The 19,761-nt window shown below is 49.2% G+C and overlaps 2 protein-coding genes across 5 annotated transcripts in view; both read left to right on the top strand.

Moving 5' to 3' along the window:
- MIDEAS (mitotic deacetylase associated SANT domain protein) overlaps nt 1-12,247 on the top strand; it is a 67,798-nt gene extending 55,551 nt beyond the window's left edge. For 3 of the 4 annotated variants that reach the window (XM_027119944.1, XM_027119943.1, XM_027119942.1), the window contains exons 5-13: nt 359-425; nt 921-1,063; nt 1,184-1,287; nt 1,755-1,830; nt 2,545-2,633; nt 5,062-5,211; nt 6,429-6,638; nt 8,141-8,337; nt 8,715-12,247. In XM_027119944.1, coding sequence (XP_026975745.1) covers nt 359-425; nt 921-1,063; nt 1,184-1,287; nt 1,755-1,830; nt 2,545-2,633; nt 5,062-5,211; nt 6,429-6,638; nt 8,141-8,337; nt 8,715-8,892 — 1,214 coding nt within the window. In that variant the 3' untranslated portion in view covers nt 8,893-12,247. Of the gene's footprint in view, nt 1-358; nt 426-920; nt 1,064-1,183; nt 1,288-1,754; nt 1,831-2,544; nt 2,634-5,061; nt 5,212-6,428; nt 6,639-8,140; nt 8,342-8,714 lie in introns of those variants that run through there. The other variant, XM_027119945.1, reaches the window with a different exon arrangement.
- A 1,117-nt stretch (nt 12,248-13,364) lies between these two features.
- Nucleotides 13,365-15,557, top strand: PNMA1 (PNMA family member 1). Its single transcript, XM_027119946.1, has one exon. The coding sequence runs from the start codon at nt 13,714-13,716 to the stop codon at nt 14,764-14,766; it is 1,053 nt and encodes a 350-aa protein (XP_026975747.1). The 5' UTR covers nt 13,365-13,713; the 3' UTR covers nt 14,767-15,557.
- Nucleotides 15,558-19,761: the final 4,204 nt, after the last annotated feature.

Raw genomic sequence — 19,761 nt, 5'->3', positions numbered from 1 at the left:
AGAACATGGCTCTAGTAGTGGAACTGGTAGCAGTAGTAATAAGAGTAGCTAATATTTATCGAGGGCTCAGCTTTGTGCATGATTTCATTCAATCCTCACATCAACCTAGGGAGATAGGTAGCAACAGCCCCTTTCAGCAGGCGTGAAAACGGAGGCACCCACGTATTTGGTAAAGTCACAGCTGGTTGTCACAATGGCAGGCTGCAGAGCCAGGACTCAGGGTGCCTGATTTCCCAGTGTGAACCTCAGAGTCACTGCTGTGGCTCTTGTGCGTAAAGAGCAGCCACCTAGGGTTGGAGAGGGTGGCTTTGCTGAAGCGCAGAGGGTGCCATTTACTAACCTGCCTTTTGTCCCATAGATAGCGCTGAAGTCACCCCGCCTGTCCTCTCTGTGATGGGGGAGGCCACCCCAGTGAGCATCGAGCCGTAAGTTCAGCCCAGCCTCTGGCTCGGGGGGTGAGGGTGGCCAGCTGGAGTCCGGTGCATGCAGGTGGGCCCTACGAGGAAGAGGAGGCTTCTGTGGGCTGGGGGCTGAGCAGACCTCTCTGGGCTTCTGCACTTAGCCCTGGGCTTCACTGATCCCCACCCCAGCTTCTGTGTGGAAGTCACAGGGAAGGAAAGGACCAGCTCAGTTTGAATTTGCCTCTGAGGAGAATTAGAAGGGCAGTCCAAGAGTCTTTCCCTGTCTGTAAACCTGGAGCTGCTTCTCCCCTTTCCAACCTCTGGGCCTTGCCTTTCTGACAGCACCAGGTGCCACTTGCCAGGCTATCATAGAAGCCAGGTTCCCTTACATCCAGCTGAATCCTTGCCGCGCTCAGCCTCTGCCAGCTACCCCCGCATCTTCTCCATCCTCAGGGAGGAAGTAGGGTTCCCCATCCCCACATGGTGAAGCCTCACTCCCTGCCCTTGCCGCCCCTGCAGACGGATCAACGTGGGCTCCCGGTTCCAAGCAGAAATCCCCTCGATGAGGGACCGCGCCCTGGCAGCCGCAGACTCCCACAAGGCCGACTTGGTGTGGCAGCCATGGGAGGACTTAGAGAGCAGCCAGGAGAAGCAGAGGCAAGGTGAGAGGTCATGAGCCAGCAGACAAAGGCTGGCTATTGGGCAGTGGGTGGGCTAGGCTCCGCCCCATGCAGCCCTGCCCAGCCCAGCCCTAAAAGTGCCTTTCTCTCCTCCCTCCCCAGTGGAAGACCTGCTGACAGCTGCCTGCTCCAGCATTTTCCCTGGAGCTGGCACCAACCAGGAGCTGGCCCTGCACTGTCTGCACGAGTCCAGGGGAGACATCCTGGTGAGACACTGCCCCTGGTGGAGGGAGGGCCCCTTGGGGAGGCTGGCAGGGATCTGTGTGCTGTCCAGGAGCCAGGCCTGTCGGCGGGCTGATTTGAGGCAGGCAGGAAGGTCTGACCAAGTTGGGGATGGTAGGGGGTCGGCCTGAGGGAGCCCTGGTTCCAAACTACAGACTTTGCTGTGCAAGGTCCACCCCAGTCTCTGATCCTGGGTAGTGGGTCCCCATCCTCGGACGGGGCTGTCACTGAGGGCCTTCTCTATCTGTGGCTGCCTGCCTTGGGGACCATGTGTTTCCTCTTTTAAGAGGCCCTGAGCGACCCAACCCCCATGCCCTTGCCATCCTGCCAGACCTCTTGCCCCTCCACAGTTAAGAGGGCCAAGAGTGGGTGCCCACCCTACTCAGAGGTCCGAATTTTGCCCACCAAGACCCCGGCCAGGGCCTTGACCTTTTCTTCACTTCCCTTTTAGGAAACGCTGAATAAGCTGCTACTGAAGAAGCCGCTGCGGCTCCACAACCACCCGTTGGCAACTTATCACTACACAGGTGGGCTGGCAGGGTGGGCCTGGGGCCTCGAGGGGTCTCCAGCATCAGTGGGGCTCAGTTCAGTGCTGAGTCACAGCCCAGGGTGGAGCGGGGGTGGGGAGGTGGGGGGCAGATAACCCAAGATCCAGTGTGAGGGGACTGACACCAGAGCTGGGGTGGCTCTCGAGGGGCTTCCTGTGCCCTGCAAGGGAAGGGAGAAGGGCATAAGCAGGTGGGAGCCCATCTGGGTAGAAGAGCCCAGGGTGTGGGTATAAGGGGAGGGGCAGGAGCCCAGGGAGTGCCATCCAAATTGGCATCAGGTGCTGGAACTTAGAGGACCCCTGGAGTGCCATGTCCCATTCTGGGGACTGTGCTTTAAGAGGGACATTGACCAAGTGGCATAATAGCAGTCCCTGGTATCGACCCCTGTCGAGTGGTGCATCCTGTCTGTGCCGGGTATATCACCAAGGGCTCCACATGCATTGTCTCACTGAGTCTGTACCACAGCTGGTGAGGTGGCTTCTATTACTAGTTCCCATTTCACAAGTGGGGAAAGTGAGGCTCAGAGGCTAAGCAACATGGCTAGTAGGTGGCAGAAGCAGGATGTGGAGCCAGCTCTGAATGCCTGCAGAGACAGCGGCTAGATGACCTCACACTTTTCTGCTGGTCAGAATTGCCCCTGCAGTGCTCACAGTCCCACCCCCTCACTACCCTGGCTTCCTCTTTGCCCTGCAGGCTCCGACCAGTGGAAGATGGCTGAGAGGAAGCTGTTCAACAAGGGCATTGCCATCTACAAGAAGGATTTCTTCTTGGTGCAGAAGCTGGTGAGCTGGGGCTCCGTTTTGGGGGCAACAGAGGGGCAGGAGCTGCCTGCATGATTTGGGGGCTCCCTCTGCCAGTGGGGGGGCCCTGCAATTGCTTACCAAGACCTCTTACAAAGCGGTTAGGTCAATGCCACTAAGTAGCTTCAGAGACATTTTTTCTTTTTCTTTCTTTCTTTTTTTTTTTAATACATTTATTTGTTTATTTTTGGCTGCACTGGGTCTTCGTTGCTGCACGCAGGCTTTTTTTAGTTGCGGCGTGCGGGCTTCTCATTGCGGTGGCCTCTCTTGCTGTGGAACACGAGCTCTACGCGCGTGGGCTTCAGTAGTTGTGGCACGTGGACTCAGGAGCTGTGGCTCGCGGGCTCTAGAGCGCAGGCTCAGTAGTTGTGGCGCACGGGTTTAGCTGTTCCGCGGCATGTGGGATCTTCCCGGACCAGGGCTTGAACCCATGTCCCCTGCATTGGCAGGCGGATTCTTAACCACTGCGCCACCAGGGAAGTCCCCAGAGACATTTTTTTCTAAACAAAACAAGAATGGAAATGATCAGGCCTTTTCCCCCTTGGTTCTAAGCCCCTTCCCTCACCTTAGGGTAGGGTGGCCATACTCTGAAGTCTCAGTCCAGAGGGGGGCCTGAGTGGGCACCAGACCCAGTGGCACCAGATAAATAGTGACTTGCCTAAGGGAGAACAGGAAGAGAAGGGGGGCTGCAAGCAGAGGCGAGCCGTCCTAAGGGGCTGGAATACTTCAAAGGCCACAATTAGTGGGAGGAGAAGTCACCCCGAGATGAGGGGACCGAGAGCTAGCAAGTGACTATAACTGACCTAGGGGGCTTCTGCCCACTTCCTGTCAGGCCCGGGGCTTCCTTCCACTAACTCAGCTGACAGAGTAGTGGAAGCCTGGGCCTAGTTTTCCTAGATTCTCTTGTGTTGCCTCTGTGTTCTTCTCCCTCTTCCAAGGGCTTGCATCTTCCCACCAGCCCTGTCTCACAAAGCCTGGGCTATGGCGAGAGTGAGCTGTGTCGACAGCTGAGGGAAGAGTGCTTCCCAGAATGTGTTCTTTCCTCCTGGGATTGTAGGTTGTACCAGGAACGCCCTGGGGCCTGGACCAAGTGCTGACAGATTCTCCTACAAGGGCCCTGTTGTGAGGACAGTCGTTTGCTGGGCTCCCTGATTGGGCAATATTGCCAGGAAGTACATGCCTTGTGAAGCTCACTGAGGTGCCCCTAATGCCTTAATGAAAAGAGCAGACCATGAGTCAGGCTAACAGATGATCAGAGGGAATTGATAATAAAAGTGTAAACAGGATCTAGTTAATACATTTGTGACTTGACCGTTAGTGGGAGATGAGTCATGTCTGCTTCCTGCTCATGCACAGAGGGCCCTCACTGACCCCTTGGGCTCTGTGGACAGGACACCCCAGTTCCCAGTGCAGCCCAGCAGCTGGCTGAGCAGTCTGGGAGTCTGGGGGGATGGGGGAGAGTCAGAGAAAACAGGTTGGGGGTCGGGGGGAGGTAGTCCAGAAACCAAACCCAGTGGCCAAATGGATTTGTGAAACAGGAGGGCTAGGGTTTCAGAGCTTGGGGATCATCTGGTCTCATCCCACTCACTACTTTCACACCAAGAGCCTTGCCTAAGGCCACACAGCCATTTCGTGGTAGAGTTAGAACAAGACTTAGCCTCCTGCTTCCTCTTCAGGCTTTCCAGGGCTTACGTGTTAGTCTCCCCTGAGTTCCTCCCCAACATAGGGCAGTTGACAATTCTCTGTCCTCACTGCTCCCTCAAGAGGAATGAAATTGTTTGCTCCGATCGATGTAGAGAGGCTGTGTTGCCAGGTCTAGTCTGGCTTTGAATGTGGATGGTGCCCAGGCTTTTTCCCCTTTAACTTTTCATTTTGAAAAATCTCAAGCTTACAGAAAAATGGAAAGAATAGTATAATGAACACCCATATACCTCTCAGATTTACCAGTTGTTAACATTTGCCACATCTGCTCTCTCTCTGTGTCCGTAAATAAACTCACACACAGGTATTCTGTTTTAACCAATCATTAAAAGTTACAGACATCATGACATTTGACCTAAATATTTCCTAAAACAAAGATATTCTCCTACAAAACCAAAGTACCATTATCACACCCAAGAAATTTAAACTGACACCATAATGCTCTCTAATACATGATCCGTATTCAAATTTCCCCAATGACTCCATGTTGTCCTTTTTAGCTTTTTAAAAAAAAATAGTGCTGAAGTGTTGAATTGGTCAGTGGTTTGTGCAGAGCAGGTGTTGGAGACATGCTTGTATTTCCTGGGTTTATTGGGTTTAGTGTTTGCTAAGGTTAACGGAGGGGCATGCAGGGATAAGAAAGGCTGGAGTGCCCTCAGGCAGGTGAGCTGAACCAGGAACTCTGACCTCAGTTTTGGCTTCATACCAGATCCAAACCAAGACCGTGGCCCAGTGTGTGGAGTTCTACTACACCTACAAGAAGCAGGTGAAGATTGGCCGCAATGGGACGCTAACCTTCGGGGATGTGGATACAAGTGATGAAAAGTCGGCCCAGGAAGAGGTTGAAGTGGATATTAAGGTGACTCCCTTCCCTGCCTCAGCTGCTTAGGCTGAGGTGGGAGCCTGAGGCCAAGCTCTCCAGGACTCCCTGGAGAGCAGAGAGAGGAAGGCAGTGTCCCTGACAGCCCTAGGGAGCTGATGTCCTGGACACTGGCTCTGGACCTTCGGGTTCCCCTCTCTATCTGCCAGTGTCATCGTAATAATATATTGTGTTGATGCAGAACGTTGGGGGAAATTTCCCACAGTATTTGCACCAGCACTGACTTATTGTCTCCTCGTAGCAGACGTCTAACACTCTTTCCTAAACTTTAGTCATTCTTGTATCACCTTTATGAATTCTGCTGTATCTGCATCCTACCACATGTCACCATTACTATTTTTGTCATGTCCATACACCACTTGTGCTTTTAATATTTTTCTTTAAATCAACCCATTTTTTACTCAAGGGAAGCTTTATATCACAATCATAAATAGAAAACCGGTGTTGCTGGCCATAGAAGGTACTGGTAAAAATAAATATATATGAAAACCAAACAATGTTATTAAATTCTAGCCAGATACTATTACCTGCCAAGGCTCTGAGATGAGGCCTGACCTCTCCTTGTTAAGTCTAGAACAGTATAAAAGACACATTAATACCAACTCGAGACTTTGTCCTTGACATAATCAGGATTGAAAGAGAAGTGAAAAGAGAACGTTATTCAATTTTGTGAAAAGAGAATGTTATTTAATTCTGTGTCCATGTATCCACCTAATATCATCTTGGGGTCACAAGTCCACACTTGGTGACATGCTGCTCTAAGACAGGGAGTGATTTAGTTCCCACTTGCAGATGGGAAGGGGGTAGAGATACAGAAAACGTTACAAAGATAGCTTAGAATGGAGCTCAAGGCTGCTGCCTGGTTCCACCAGACCACCCTGCCCTAGAATGTGTCTCTTGGACACACCCAAGAGGACAGGTGGCCTGTGGGGAGGGACTGGCATGCTCCCTCCCTGCCCCAGCTCCATCTCAAGTGCTTGGTCTCATCCTGAGGGCTTCCAGGCCTCAAGGCTCTCTCTCATTTTACCGGTGGATTAGCGGTGGGAGAGTATAGAGTCTAGCACAGGAGGACGCACTGGTCCAGGCCAGGCTAGCAGGACTAGCAGGGCCTAGCGAGCCCCTGGCCGGGTCAGAATCGGTGCATGTGGCTGCATGACTGAGCTGTAGGCTCACTGCCCTGCTCTTGTCCCCCATAGACTTCCCAGAAGTTCCCCAGGGTGCCTCCTCCCAGAAGAGAGTCCCCAAGTGAAGAGAGGCTAGAGCCTAAGAAGGAAGTAAAGGAGACCAGAAAGGAGGAGGAAGAGATGCCAGAGACCCAGGAGAAGGCGGAGCAGGAAGAGGGGCGAGAGCGAAGCCGGCGGGCAGCGGCTGTCAAAGCCACGCAGACACTACAGGCCAATGAGTCGGTAAGTGTGACCTCCACTGGGGGAGCCCAGGGTCAGGAGGACGGCTGGAGCTGGGCCTAGGGGTGTGGGAGGGAGGGCAGAGCAGGAACATGAAGATGATGATCATCATCATGGCAGGAAAGCACTAGATAGTTTATGCTGTTAACTCATTTTATCCTCGTAACTCCATGTAGTAGGTACTGTCATTATTCCCATTTTACAGAGAAGGAAATTGAGGTCCAAGATAAGACAGCTAGTAGGCAGCCTGCCTCCAGAATCCGCTATTAATTTTACACTATACGGCTTCTGTATCTGAGTCACAGAGGAGAAAGGCTTTGTGAAAACCCAGGTGTGTGGGACACTGGGGAAGCATTCCTGACTTACAGTTCAGACAGGGCTCCCCCCAAGAGAGCCGTGTCCCTGACAAGAATTCTGAAACTGAGCTGAGACAATGGGAATAACAACAACGGCCCCTCACGCATGTTGTCTAAGAAGTGCTTTCCTGTTCATTATCTCATTCATCCCTCGCGATAACCCCATAAAGTGTTAGCCCCCACCTTGCCGATGGAGGAAGCTGGGTTCAGAGTTGCTAAGTGACTTGCCTGAGGTCCCACCCCAGGTCCTCCTAGTGCAGTGTTCTGTCCACCACATCACAGGCCAAGAAGCAAGACATACCAGCCAGAGCTGTTCCTTGTCAGGAAGAGGTCCCCCAAGAGAGAGAGGGCTGGGTAGGGTCTGCTACAGAGCTACTATGAGAGTCTTTGTTTGTTTAATTTGTGTTGTACACTTAAACTTGCAGGAAAACCCTCACAAACTGTAGACACACAGCTGTTTGCTCCCTTCTGAGCCTTGTCTGTGCTCCTCCAAGAGCTGTGCTCAGTGTACACACGCCACTGAGTTCTGAACTTTTATGAATGCTTTCCTGTGTGGTTTGATCCAGTGCACACGTGTGTGACTCCTAATGGCCATCTGGGGCTCCCCTAACCCGAGGTCCATGGTTCGCACACCCTGAGCAGCACCTCTCCAGGTCTGCACCAGGCGTCCTGTGCTCTCTGGCACCTGCTTGGCGTTTCCCATGGTGGCTCATGTTGTCAGGAGCTAACTGCCTGCATGTCTGTCCCTTCAGACTGTGAGTTCTCTGATGGCAGGGGCTCCTGTCACCTCTCTATCCCGTGTGTAACCTGGCATGTTACACAGATTTGAAGGTCATTTATGGAATGAAGTCATGAATAGACTAAGTGACTGAAAACATGAACCCACGTCATTAACAGAGACACCAAGACCCCTGTCAGATGCATCAGGAAGTCCTCATAGCAGCTAGGGCTGTCCCACGTAATTACGGTACCAGCAGTTTGTGGAAACAGAGCTGTGAGTGCCTTGTCACTGGAAAGATTCAAGAGGATGCTAGGGGACCATTTGGAATGAGTGTATGATCTTTAAAAGCCCTCTGTTCACTGATATTCCATAATTCGGGATCCTCTCTTCCCCAAATCTCTTAGCTCTCCTTGTTTGACCCTCTCCAGGCCAATGACATCCTCATCCTCCGAAGCCACGAATCCAATGCCCCTGGATCTGCAGGTGGCCAGGCCTCAGAGAAGCCAAGAGAGGGGCCAGGGAAGTCACGTAGGGCACTTCCTTTTTCGGAGAAGAAGAAAAAACCAGAGCCATTTAATAAGAGCCAGAATCAGGAGAACACTTTTCCATGTAAAAAATGTGGCAGGTAAGAAGGCAGACCCAGTCTCCACTGGGACCTGGTAGGTTGGCTGCGGTTGGGGGAGGGGCAGACGTGGATTCCTGGGGAGAAGTAGGAGGAGTCACAGCTTTCGCCCTGTCTCCTGATTGGCTCAGAGGGTTTCCCCGGTGACGGCCCTTGGCGGATTTTAGAAGAGGGATGATGGCACTGAATCGGGAGCCCATCGGTCCCCTTGTTGGAGGGTGGGGCTGGACCACGTGGCGCGGAGCAAGCCAGAAGGGCCGGGGAGCCCCCAGAACAGACACACACAGACACGCACGCACGCACGCACTCAGGTGCTCTAGCCTGGAGGTCCCAGGGGTGGAGACAGACCTCTTACTGGAGCCCCTCCTTCCCGGCTACAGGGTGTTTTACAAGGTGAAGAGCCGCAGCGCTCACATGAAGAGCCACGCCGAGCAGGAAAAGAAGGCGGCCGCTCTGAGGCAGAAGGAGAAAGAGGCCGCAGCCGCTGCGGCCACTGCGGCCGCCTCCCCCCACCAGCCGGCCCTGAGGGAGGAGAGCAGCGCAGGCGAGAGGGGCTGACGCCCGGGGCTCCGGGCCCTGCTCCAGCCTGAGACGCTCTGCCAGCACTGGAACCTCCGGAGGGAGAGATCACGTGGACTTGTCTCTGCAAAACGGATACAATTAAATAAACGGCTCTTTTACTTATATAGGGCCCAGGAGCAGTGTTAAGGGCTGCAGGATCCAGTTCTCTTGCATTTGGTCTGTCGGAAGTTTCCCTCCTGCTTTCCTGGGACTGGGAGAGTCCCTGCTCGCTGGGGCTGCCCCTGGGGAGGGGCTCCAGCGCTGCCGCCGCTGCCTCTCACATGGACCTCTGCCGCCACGCCACGAGGTTGCTTCTCTCCCTCTTTGTTTCCCTTGCTCCCTTAGGTCACCATGGAGAGACAAGCACAAGCGCGTCCCCTTGGCAGCATTAATCCCCCGCCCCAGGGGACCTGTACAGGCCCTGCCCCAAGCCCCGGAAAGAGGGACTCCGTGGGAAGGAGTGTGGTGGCCATCTCCGAGAGGGAGCTCAACCTGGCATCTGTGCTGTCTCCTCTGCGGCAGTGTCCAGGCCATGCTGCTCCAGTGACTATGTCCTCAGAGAGGCCACGTTCTCCATGGGAGGGAGGCTGCCAGAACAGGTGCAGGGAGAGAGACCAGGACTGGTACCTATCCCTTTGCTGCTCGCTAGCATCCTGCTGGGGCTGGAAAGTTTTCTCAGATGTCTGGGGAAGGAGCCAATGTTCTTTGCAAGCTCTCAGCCTGCTGGAGGGAAGGAAACTGTGCAGAGGAAGGAAGCTGCAGGGCTGCTACAGGGCTAGGCCTGAGGGAGCTTTTGATAAGCCTTGGCTTTTCCTGCTTCCCACCTTTTTGCCAAATACCTTTGGGCCCTGGAGGCTGCTAAGGGAGCTTAGCCTAGGCACAACCTGCTCCTCCTTGGTGCAAGTTTCTTGCCTGCCTCTGTCCTGCCCTTGGCAGCTGCCACCTAACCCCACCCCACCTGGTCTAGTGCTGATATCCATAGCTCAGCCCTCAGTCCTGCATGCTGGAGATTTCTGGATCCTTCCCTGGGAGGGGGAGGTCTCCTAGCCAGATGGGACAGGAGCCTTCATTCCTTGACTTGTGTCATTTGGGAGCTATTTATTTATTCTTAATATTTAATTTTTAACATCCTCTCAGGGACCAGGGGATTCCTCCTTTCCAGAGGCCCAAGTGCATTTATCCCAAAACAAGGCACCTTCTTGGCACCACCCTCCCCCCCACATTTCCAAGACCCTAAAGTCCCTCGTTCTGCCAATAGGAATGATAGTAGCACTGAAAGAGGGTGGAAAGGTGGAAGATGTCACAAAGGCACACGGAGACTAGCAGGATCAAGGGAGATCAAAGGCAGTTCTTGTTGCTACCTCTTCTTTGGCTGTACTTTCAAGTAGCTTGAGGGAATTGGCTGGAAGCCAGATTCTGGTTTTGTTTCTGGCTTGAAGAAGCCATATTTGGTGTGGAGTCACTGAAGTGGAAGGGCTGGAAGATTCTGGAGGCCCCTTCACTTGCCAGTCCCATAGGAGGGCTGAGTTATTTTTCTGATCTTGCTATTCAACTTTAGTTGTGTAAAAGAAGTTCTAAGTGAATCCACGTTAGGAAGGAGCCAAAAAGTATTCATTCTGCTACTCTTCTGAGATAGCCTAAAGGCGTCATATTGGTAGCTGGGAGTGGGGAGGGAGTTTTGTTTCTAAACTATGCACTATCAGGTGTGTATTAGCATTCATTTATGCATTAATATGGTTATACATGAGCCCAGCTATGGGAATTAAAATTCTCCCCCCTCCTCAACTTCTGATGGCTACCTAGACCTCTAACTTCCCAGCTAGTTTCTTCCATAGGCTTTTACAAGCTCAACGGCCCAAGACTGCAAAAATCTGGTATACCCTCCAAAAACAGGAGGGTAGCAAATTTAGGCTCTCTTCTAAATCACATATGTAATATGAGTGCCTTCACAGCTTTGCCCCAAAGTGCTACTTAAGTTTCCCAAGGTTTTTTCTATTTAAACCGTATTTAGTTTCAGGCTTCTTTTTTGGACATGTGGTAACAGAAACTTCCTTCGTCTACAGTGATTCTCCTCTTCTAAGCTCACGGAGACCAGACCAGGTGAATATAGGTGGAGAAAATCAAGATGGTACCTCTCTGTATTAACCCCACCCAACACCGTATTTTAGAAGGGTTTATGCTCCAGAATGGATTAGTATCGAGAATGCAGTGTAAAAGGTATAATGTTTAGAGGGCAGATGCAATTGTGGCAAGTGACCTGCCAGTAAAGTAGGTGCACCCATAGAAGCTGGCATAGGTATATCCTTTATGGTGCTTTCTCCCTGTGAACCATTAGGCTACTTTGTTTTTTCTTTTTTCTTATATTCAGAGCTCTTTGCGTTAAGAAGTTAAATGACAGACACCTTCAGCTTTATAATGTCCTCCCCACACCATCTCACATATCCATCTCTCAGCCTCCATCTACACTCAGCTAAGGGCATGAAACTAACCTAGTGCCTGTGTTCTAGACCGTTTCTGAGGTCTCTTACCCACCCACGGAGACAGTGCTGAAGCACTGTCCTCCATGCCTTCAGCAGCCCCCCTCACAACTAAGGTACACACCCATCCCTTCTGCTCCCCCACTTCCACCCCTGGCACAGAGGTCGTGTGCTGCTTATGTCTAAAGGGATCCCCTATATTTAACTGCCTCAGTGACCTAACCTCTTCTCATGTGCCAGATGTTAAGATGAAGGAGGAATACAACACATACTCAAGCCTCAGCTATTTAAGTATGTTTTTACTGGGGCTCACTATTCTGGGACGGTATTTATTACCAGACTGGCAAGCCTAACTCCTTAGGTTTATAGGAAGTATGCATATTTTTATAAAACAATTGTATGTCCTCCCCATATTTTTGCTGTGTTAATATTTGCCTCTCACAGTTTGCAGCTGTTTCACCTTTTCATTCGTCTCTCAGTCGAAGGCCTTGTTGGAGGGGACAGAGCACAGGAATAGCCTTGACAGTCTGTAATTATTGTACAAATATTTTAATAGCATATAAATAAGTATATTCCTTTTATTTTGAAAAATATCAGACACTGCCTTTTGTGTGTTTGCTGCCTGTGGCACCCTTTTTTAAAAAGACTGTTACATATTAAAATAGTGTACATATATATAAATATTACCTCTTTTGCTGTACAGTTGTGATAGACCAGACTGAAGATTTTATTTTTTGTGTGCTTTTTATAAAAAAAAATTAACACACTAAAGAAAATCTTGCTGATGTGATTGTAATGTACCTATGTAACTTATTTACTTTTGAATGTTCTTCTGTATCTTTAAACCTTTTATTAAATAAGGTTTTAAAAATTCAGAGTTGAATGCTGTGTCCTTCTGGGGAGATTTTCACTATCTGGGATTGACGTAAATAGGCCTTGGTTTGCTTGCAAGGGATTACTTGACGTTTTTGAACCGTAAGGATTCTGTTTTATCAGCTCACTGTCAGTGATGCCAGGACAAGGGAAATAACACATGTAGCCTGGCTACAAAGGTTACTAAATAGATCTAGATCTTCTTACAAAATCTTAGACAAGAAAAAGTCTCAACTCAGTGTCTCACACAAACACACGGCACACTTCCAACGTTTTAGTTTCATTCGGATGAAATTCGCGGAGGTTGCGGAGTGCGATCAGATGGTATAGGGTATTTTCTTATACAGCATTGACTTGAACGAGCGACGTGAGTAGACAATCTTCCTTGACGGACGCATATCATCTTAAATCCACTCCGGTATTATATTATCGTCTTTTAAATACAGTGCTTTGTGAGAAAAAAAAAATCTGGAAAATGTGAAAAAGGAAACGCGCCGTCAGAGAAATTAATGCCCGGAGCCCCTTGCTGGCACCAAGGCAATCGCTCGCCTCTGCGGGCCGCCGAAGCACTCGGGTCGCCAGTCTTCTGGGCCGCCGTTGCCGTGGCTACGCTCGCGCAGGCTCGGCCGCGGGGGCGGGGCGGGGCGAAAGCCTCTTGCCGGCCGGCCCCGCCTTCCACTGCGGCCGTAACGTCTCGGCTGGCTGCGGGTCTGACCAGCCGGAAGTCGCGCTGCGCCATCCCGCCTCCACGTGCAGCAGCTCGGGCGCGCAGTCGCCGTGGCCTGCCTTCGTCTGCGCCGCCTCTAGCCCTGCTTCCGCATCCTACCCGCGCCTTCGCCGCGTGTGTTCTGGGTGCCCGGCTGTCCTCGGAGCCCAGACGGCCAGGGCACCTGCGCCAGCGAAGGACCATCTCTCGGGCTGGCCCCGCTGCCGCCGCTGCGACCTCGGGATAGTCTCTTCCTCCGGGGACGGCACAGTTCTCGTCTGCAGAGAAGCGGCTTCTCGCGCGCCTGAAGGCCCGGCTCCGACCGCGAAAGCCCGCCTGACGCCGGAAGCAGCCGCGAGTGCCTGGCGCCCGGGCTGAGAACAGAAGACTACGCCCCGCGATTACACCCCGGCGGCTCCCGCCTTCGCCGCCCGCCCTCACTCCTCGCCTCTGAGCTGCGACGCGACACCCTGCCTGCAGGTGGAGGACCCGGCCCGAAGACCCCGACCAGAGACTCAAGATGGCGGTGGCCGCGTAACTGAGCATCCCGCAGGCTTCGCTCCGAGAACGCGGAGGACTGACACTGGGGGGCAGCGGAAGGACGAGAGCAGGACTCTGGTGTCGTTTGTTAATCGTGGTGGTGTGAAGCTTGACTCCTCGGGCATATTGCGGGGGACTGTCTGCTGTTGTCCTAAGTCCTAGAGCACAGGGAACCACAGTAACCCGTATTTTGTAAAATTGGGGCCCTTGATAGTTGGCAAAATGGCGATGACACTGTTGGAAGACTGGTGTAGGGGGATGGATGTGAACTCCCAGAGAGCCCTGCTGGTCTGGGGGATCCCAGTGAACTGTGATGAGGCTGAAATCGAAGAGACCCTCCAGGCTGCGATGCCCCAGGTGCCCTATCGAGTGCTTGGGAGAATGTTCTGGAGGGAAGAGAATGCCAAAGCAGCCTTGTTAGAGCTCACTGGTGCTGTCGATTACACCGCGATCCCCAGGGAGATGCCCGGTAAAGGAGGGGTGTGGAAAGTGGTCTTTAAGCACCCGACTTCCGATGCTGAATTTCTAGAAAGGTTGCACCTCTTCCTGGCAAGAGAGGGGTGGACCGTGCAAGATGTTGCCCGTGTCCTTGGGTTTCAGAACCCCACTCCGGCCCCAATCCCAGATATGCCAGCAGAGATGCTAAACTATATTTTGCATAATGTTATTCCGCCTCTTGTTGAGTCCATATGGTACAGGAAGCTGACACTCTTCTCCGGGAGGGACATCCTGGGGCCTGGAGAGGAGACATTTGATCCCTGGCTGGAGCACACTAATGAGGTCATAGAGGAGTGGCAGGTGTCAGATGTGGAAAAGAGGCGGCGGTTGATGGAGAGTCTTAGAGGTCCTGCTGCTGATGTCATACGCATCCTCAAGACCAGCAACCCTGCGATTACCACCGCCGAATGCCTGAAGGCGCTTGAGCAAGCGTTTGGGAGCGTGGAGAGCTGTAGGGATGCGCAGGTCAGATTTCTGAACACTTACCAGAACCCGGGAGAAAAGTTATCTGCTTATGTCATTCGTCTGGAGCCTCTGCTGCAGAAGGTGGTGGAGAAGGGGGCCATAGATAAAGAAAACGTGAATCAAGCCCGCCTGGAGCAGGTCATTGCCGGGGCCAACCACAGCGGGGCCCTCCAGAGGCTGTGGCTGACCGCGGTTGCGGAAGGGCCAGCTCCAAACCTCTTCCAGTTGCTGGTGCAGATCCGCGGGGGGGAGGCTGAGGAGGAGGAGGCGGAGGCTGTCCTCCTGCAGTTAGGCCTGAAGGGGCCCCTCTGAGTCCCCATAAAAGGGGCTTTAGTGCAGACCTAGATCACAGCTGCTTTCGTTCGTTGTCTCTGTGCTGTCTTACACGTGTGTCTCCTAGTAGTAAAGACTTGACCATGTTTTTGGGGGGGGGGAGTCAGGCCTGCGTATTCATGTGACATTAGTAAAATCGTGCAAACAAGCACCAGAGCTGCTGCGGTACGAGTCATGCTAGCTACGATGCCAGGGAAAGGTCTGGACACGAGTGCTCAGTGCAAGCTGTCATCAGCTTGCATCATCATCAGTTGTGGAAAACGTGAACTCGTGACACTTACCGTCGAGGTAATTAAATGTGATATTGCATGTTCAGATGTTTAGTGCAGGGCCTGGCTAACACAAGAAGTGTTCAGTAAAAATGTGAACTGTTGTTACTACTATCGTGAATAGTTTTTGTGTTTACTGTAAATTGTTCCTGATTTACATTAACGTAAAGAAATGTGAATTAGATATTTAAATTTAGAGGGCAAATTTCTTATTTTTCATCTTTACACATCTAAATCAGTTTAACTGTAAAGTGTTCCGAGACTACAAAATGGGTTGTTAGAAAAATACTGCACTTGTAGAGCTGTGTAAATCGTTTTCACTGGACAAGATACAGATACAGATTGCAAGGGGAGGTTAATGTGAACCAGTTACAGTATCTGTTCCCCCATTTCAAATCTTTGTCATTGAAGTGTAGTTTACCTTGTTCATGCTGATTCTAAGTGTTCTAAGTTCGAAGTTATCAAATACATGTATATTAATAAAAAATATTTTTAAAATTCTATTGTCTTGTTTTTCTGACATATATAAAAAACTTTCAGTGTAATTAAGCTCTATTATATTTTCTTTTCTTAGGAAGACTTACCCATGTCACTGGAAAAAAAAAAAACCCAAACCTCAGTTGTTTTACTTTAAGCTTTATATCATAGTATGTAACTTTAAATTGCAATACTTTTTTTAAAATTAATTAATTTATTTTTGGCTGCGTTGGGTCTTCGTTGCTGCACGTGGGCTTTCTCTTGTGGCGAGCGGGGGCTACTCTTCGTTGCGGTGCACAGGCTTCTCATTGCGGTGGCTTCTCTTGTTGTGGAGCACGGGCTCTAGGCGCGCCGGCTTCAGTAGTTGTGGCTTGCGGGCTCTAGAGTGCGGGCTCAGTAGTTGTGGCACACGGGCTTAGTTGCTCCACGGCATGTGGGATCTTACCAGACCAGGGCTCGAACCCGTGTCCCCTGCATTGGCAGGCGGATTCCTAACCACTGTGCCACCAGGGAAGCCCCAGCAATACTTTTTAATATATTCAATTTTTGCATGTTTTCTACAAGACAAATGTTTGAAGGCAAAATAGACACAAGTAAATGTTAACTTACTATTAGATGTTAGAAAATCCTGAAATGGTTTAGGAGGTTATCTAGTAATGCTTTTGTTCCCCTTTTAAATCTTTTTTCAGCTAAAAATGTTTCACTGCAGGAATAACTCATCATACCTGTATAAAATTAATGCTTCAGTATTGCAGCAGCCATTTATATCAAGAGGATATAAAAAGGGAAATACGGTTTAAAGACATGTTTGGTTGCAGAGATTCAGTGACTGAAGATGTCCATCTTTTGAAATTCTAGTAAATCCAGAAGTGATTAAATGAACATAAGAATTCAGTGGGGTTTTCCCCTAGTAATAAGGCTTTAAATTTATAGCTGGCCTGCATAACAATCACAAGGTAAAAAATTTTATTTATGAAGGCTGATATTGGTATATGTCCTAAGATTTTTCTGTACAATTATTCATGTCCTCACTTATGTCTGTGACTCCCTCTCACACTTCTCAACACATCTCCACATCTTGAACCCCACAACAGACACGCAAATCTTCGCTTCCCCCGACAAATGTCCCCGTTGCCCCTCCTCCCCACTCATAACTTCCTCCTCCATTCCCACAGGCATGGCGCTCCATACACACTCTCCATACCTCTCAGTCCTGTCTTCACACACACTCCTACCTTCTCCCCAACACTCCATCATAAACATACTCCCTCCTCCCACCACACACACACACACACACACACACACACACACACACTACATTTACAACAAAAAGAAATAATAGGTTCTTCACTTCTTTCACCCAGTATGTTATGGGCATACTTTACCTGTACATAGGGATATGCCATCTTTTTATGGCTGCAGAGTTGACTGCATTTTAGAAGGGAAGGTCATCACTTAGGATCCTTTTATTATATATAATAATTGTATATATCTACATATACATACATATATTTAATGTAATACATATATATGGCAGAAAAAAAAAGTCAGAATTCTAGATGTTCACCCTTTGTTCTAGGAAACAATTAACTAAAAATAACGTGCTATTTATGCTCTGAATTAAGGTTTTCTCTTTTTTTAAATTATTTTTATTTTTGGCTGCATTGGGTCTTCGTTGCTGCGCGCTGGCTTTTTCTCTAGTTGCGGCGAGCGGGGGCTACTCTTCGTTGTGGTGCGCAGGCTTCTCATTGCAGCGGCTTCTCTTGTTGCAAAGCATGGGCTCTATGCAAGCAGGCTTCAGTAGCTGTGGCTCGTGGACTCTAGAGCACGGGCTCAGTAGTTGTGGCTCACGGGCTCTAGAGCGCAGGCTCAGCAGTTGTGGCGCACGGGCTTAGTTGCTCTGTGGCATGTGGGATCTTCCCGGACCAGGGCTCGAACCCGTGTCCTTTGCACTGGCAGGCGGATTCTCAACCACTGTGCCACCAGGGAAGCCTAAGGTTTTCTCTTAATAGGCACAAATTAAAATCTTTCTGCCTTTTAAAGGAGGAGAGCAGCAAGAAACATCCTCACAACCAAAGAATTGTGGAATAAAGAAGTAGAAACTGCACTATATTCCCATTCTGTGACCAAAATTACATTTGACTGATAATAGCACAGAATATATGCTGGGAAAATGTGTAATATTACTGCGATTTATTGCTGGGTTCTTCCTGTTTCTTGTGTATCAAAAAAGGGCTAGCCAATGTCAGGTCATTCCAGACCACAAATCAAGGGCCTATCAGCCAACCTTAACCTTGTACACTTCTGGAAGTCAGGAGAGGACTAGGAATAACCAAGTGCAGTAGTAACTTGCTGTCTCTGGAAGTGCTCCTTCCAGGATCCTAGTCATTTGAAATTGTGCCCAGAGAACTTCTGGGGAAGACTTACAAACTTGAGAGAGGAGGTCATCATTGGTAGTAAACTACTGAAAAAAAAATTTTTGGCATAAAGAAATGAGTCAATCCCCAATTCTCTCTTTCTCTCCCTCTCTCTCTCTCACACACACAAGCTGTGTGGAATATGTTATCCAAACACCGAGTTTCTTCGGAACTGAATATCATTGGAAGTTCACATAGTCGCTCTATATTAGGTAAAACTAATGGACATGTAACCAAAAAAGATACACATTAATTTTTTTATAAAATAACACAATTTATTACTATTTTAAAACATCTCACAAAATAACATTCAGAAACTCAACATTTCTAAATAATTTAACACAGTAAGTTTAGTCATAAAGACATGCTACAAAAATTCCTGCATATAAAAGATTATTACCGACGTATTAATAGATGTTAAAATGTTCTTCAGAATGGAGTTGGTTCTAGAAGCCAAAGATTCTGGAGTGATGCTCGTGATCATGACTGACACCCTGGGAGAAGCTGGCCATATGTATATTCTCTACAGCTACCAACTCACCAGTCTTTTGATGGGATTGATCACTCTAGGCAATAGCACCTCAGAGGCAGGTACCCTGCTGATCAAACAAGCAAAGAACTCCCCACCCTTGTAACATTAGCCACAACTTAATCTAGCCAACATCTAAATTAATTTTTAAAATCTAGATGTAGGAAAGATAACTCACAAAGTTTCTATTCTGAGTAGGAAATTCTTGATATACCCCCAGAGGGATGACTTAAATGTAGCAGACATGGAAGATGACACCAAGTAAGGAAGTAGGGAAATCCTGGCTCTGATTATGCTGACACACAACTACTGCTCAGGTGGGCTTAGAATGAGCAAGGATGAGGTTTGATTCTCTAATATCCACATGCAGGCTAGGTATTTACCCATCTTCCCTTTGAGAGTACTTTCCACCAACATCCAGTTCATTTTAAAGTGCAAATCTACTGAAAAATAGCTTACTCTCCCCCACCCCCTGGTTAAATTTGGTAGATCATAATTTGGTTGGCTGGTTCCCTTCTAACCTGCCCAATATGGGAAATTAACTAGAATCCAGTTATGACTTCTCCAAGTGTCAAGTGAAAATTTATCTTAAGTTAGAAAAAGGTAAGACTCAGTCTAGTTTTTCAGTTTTCTTTCTTTGAAGTCAATGGTTGATAAAAAGGCAGGAATAGAGATATAGATGAGGGATTTCTAAAAGTTCAGTGATTTTTAAAAAAAATACCTTTAATTTTTTTATTGCACTTACTTTATAGTTAAAAACACTCATGCTAAAATGAAGATTAAGGAATATGGTCAAGTTAGCTATGTCAGAAGCACCAACTCTGCTACACTGAATCTTGTTTTATATTTAATTATTTACAGGCACGTTAAGCAGCCCAAATAAAGAAAATGTGTGCCAAAGAAATTAATTTCTGGTAAAGGGTAACTTTCAGTTTAGCAGTTATTTCTTCCTCCTTTACCAATACTTAACAATGTAAGGTCTTTGTGAGCAGACAATCAGACTGCAGTTAGAGAGACAATCAGACTACTCATGATTGACGCTTTGACACTTCCCCCCCAATTTTTTAAAGTTAATGATTTAATCCAACCTCTCTAGGCCCTATACTTTTTTCCATTTAGTCCTAAGAAAAATCCAGCTGGAAGATTCTGGGCCACATAGATAACCACCTTCGACTCTACTTACACATCACCAACTCTGAGAATAAGTTAACAGTTAAGATTCATTTCGTACTCCTCTTTATTCCACTTCAGACCACTGGTAAGAGGTATCAGAAGAAGCATC

This window comes from Aethalodelphis obliquidens, unplaced genomic scaffold, assembly GCF_003676395.1.
Source record: "Aethalodelphis obliquidens isolate GAN/ISIS:26980383/991018 unplaced genomic scaffold, ASM367639v1 scaffold21, whole genome shotgun sequence".
Lineage (NCBI taxonomy): Eukaryota > Metazoa > Chordata > Mammalia > Artiodactyla > Delphinidae > Aethalodelphis > Aethalodelphis obliquidens.
The sequence above is the reverse complement of the archived record's forward strand: the minus strand, read 5'-3'. Positions and strand labels throughout refer to the sequence as shown.